Raw genomic sequence first — 2323 nt, forward strand, 5'->3', positions numbered from 1 at the left:
CAGAACATTTAGAGTTAATAATACTCTACTGCTGTTATACCTTCAATCGTTTTGAGTTTGAATTACTAATTTTAAGCATTTTCCTCATATTATTTCTGAACATATGTATAAGACAAGTTTGTACAAGATGTAGTTATAGTTCATGCATCTTTTCTGCAAAGAACAAGTGATTTGTTTAACATTTACATCATGTTGACAACCATGTGTGCTGCACTTGGAATAGAATTTTCTTTAACTAGAGGAAGTCACTTGAGAATCATGTTGTAGTTACATTTTCAAGTTGACTGGTTGAGAATCGATCAAATGTTCTGACTTTTTTTTGTTGCTATATCGGCCAGCCCTAGCTAACGGAAAGCGAGCGCTCTGACTAACTCACAGGTTGACGTCGCTGCCGAAGTCCTCCAGGAACTCGAGCTTGCGCTGGGAGAAGATGAGGCGCTGCTCCAGCTGCATCGTGCTGCTCAGAGCTCGGTCGAAGCAGGCCATGATCTCGGCCTCGTTCTGCTGCACATCGCCGCTGTACTCCAGCTCCAGCAGGTTCAGGTACAGCTTCGGGTTCGTCTGCAGCCAGAAAAACAGCATAAAATAAACTGAAGCATGAATAGGGTTGGGAATCGAAAATCGATTCCAGAATCAGATACTTAAGGTCAGGAATAGGGTTGGGAACCGATAACCTTCCGTTCGTTTTTTTTTTTAAAAGAACCGGAACCGTGAGCAACTTCTAAGTTTCGGTTCCGAAAACGGTTCTGGTGCGACACGTGACCAAGCGCTAATCTAAGTGCTCCAAAGTTTGGCTACATTAGCGATCAGAAGCCAAAAAAGCCAAGTATAATATCAGTGATACAGGGATTAAAGTTCTGTCGCCAGTTCATAAAGACAGTCACTTGCTTCATTCCTGAATGATTCAGCCGTTGGAACGAATCAACTGAATGAATGAATCAGTGATAAAATTAGTGACTTGCCGCCACCGGCTGGGGGATTTAGTTACATTTTTAGCATATAATTTCAGTTATTTGTATCATGTTTCTGTATTCAAAATTTTACATTTAAAAATTAATCTCCACATGTATGAATTTAATTGCACTCATGCCACCTCTGAGCCTCATTAAACGTCTGAAAATGTACCTACAAGCCAACATAAAGCACTTTAATTTAATAGATCGTTAAAGATCGCGAACACGATTCAAACACCGTGATTCTATTCCTAAATTACAATGATTCGTCTGTTTCAATGCTCAACCTTTGACGTGTGCGATCAATGTTGTGATCACGTGGTTCTTCCGTGCAGCGTACGATCACACCAGTGTGATTTGAGCATTTAAATCTGCGATCGCGCTCCGCTGACCTAAAGAGAGCAGCTGTCTATCATGAATGAAACAGGCGGTCCACACAGTATCATCATTTCTGTGTTATTAACATTCAAATCACAAGGTACTGGGATAAAAGTTAATATTCAGATATAAACTGTGTACGATATGTACGGTAGAGTAAATCACCTTTTGAAAGTAATTTGACACTTGAAATTAAGATTTATGATTACATTGTTACGGCAGTAGGTGGCGAAAAGAGGCTGTTAAAATGTATCCGTCTTTGAATCACACAAGAGATTCGTTCAAGAACGCCGATTCATCCAGTAATGAATCAAGTACTTCTTGAGTGAGTCATTGAATCATTAATTCATAAATTACATGTGATTTTGTTTAGTTGTCTAATGTTTTTTTCTTCAGAATCATGAGAACCACAACTTCCATTGGGGGAAAAAAACTAAATTTATCCAGAATCATGCAGTTCTATTTTGCACACACACAGCTCTTAAAGAGTCCAGCTTTTATGCAGCCAACAAATGGTTTGCAAAAAAGAGACACAGGATAAATGTTTAATATCATTATTTAATCACCTCTGAACCGAAATCGACAAAATTAAAACGATACCCAACCCTAAGCATGAAATGACACACGGCTAGATCTCAATTCATTTCTGTGAATCAATTTAAATAGTTCATTTCAAACTAACTCTTCACATCACATAAAAACCGGGATGTAACGATATCAAAATCTCACGGTACGATAATATCGCGATATGAAGTCCACGATAAAGTGTTTATTGTGATATAAAAAAAAAAAAAATTTTTATTTTGTACATTTTTGAGTTAAATCATTCTATCTAATGGACTTTGAGAGTTCAAAATTAAGAGCTGCATCCCACGATCTTAACCAAGAAAACTTGACTTGTTCCTGAACTTGAAAGAGGACTCAAGCCTCTTATTATTTGTGATACACTCCGTCTAAATTACATTCACACTGGTGTTTTCGGAAGCCAAACA

General features: G+C 38.0%; 1 protein-coding gene across 1 annotated transcript in view; it reads right to left on the reverse strand.

Moving 5' to 3' along the window:
- LOC107567385 (pre-mRNA-processing factor 39-like) overlaps nucleotides 1-2323 on the reverse strand; it is a 21190-nt gene that overhangs the window by 4392 nt on the left and 14475 nt on the right. Inside the window, exon 8 of the mRNA XM_016253070.1 lies at nucleotides 377-624. Coding sequence (XP_016108556.1) covers nucleotides 377-624 — 248 coding nt within the window. The remainder of the gene's footprint in view (nucleotides 1-376; nucleotides 625-2323) is intronic.

The sequence above is a fragment of the Sinocyclocheilus grahami genome, unplaced genomic scaffold (genome assembly GCF_001515645.1).
Source record: "Sinocyclocheilus grahami isolate Dianchi unplaced genomic scaffold, SAMN03320097.WGS_v1.1 scaffold1154.1, whole genome shotgun sequence".
Taxonomy (NCBI): domain Eukaryota; kingdom Metazoa; phylum Chordata; class Actinopteri; order Cypriniformes; family Cyprinidae; genus Sinocyclocheilus; species Sinocyclocheilus grahami.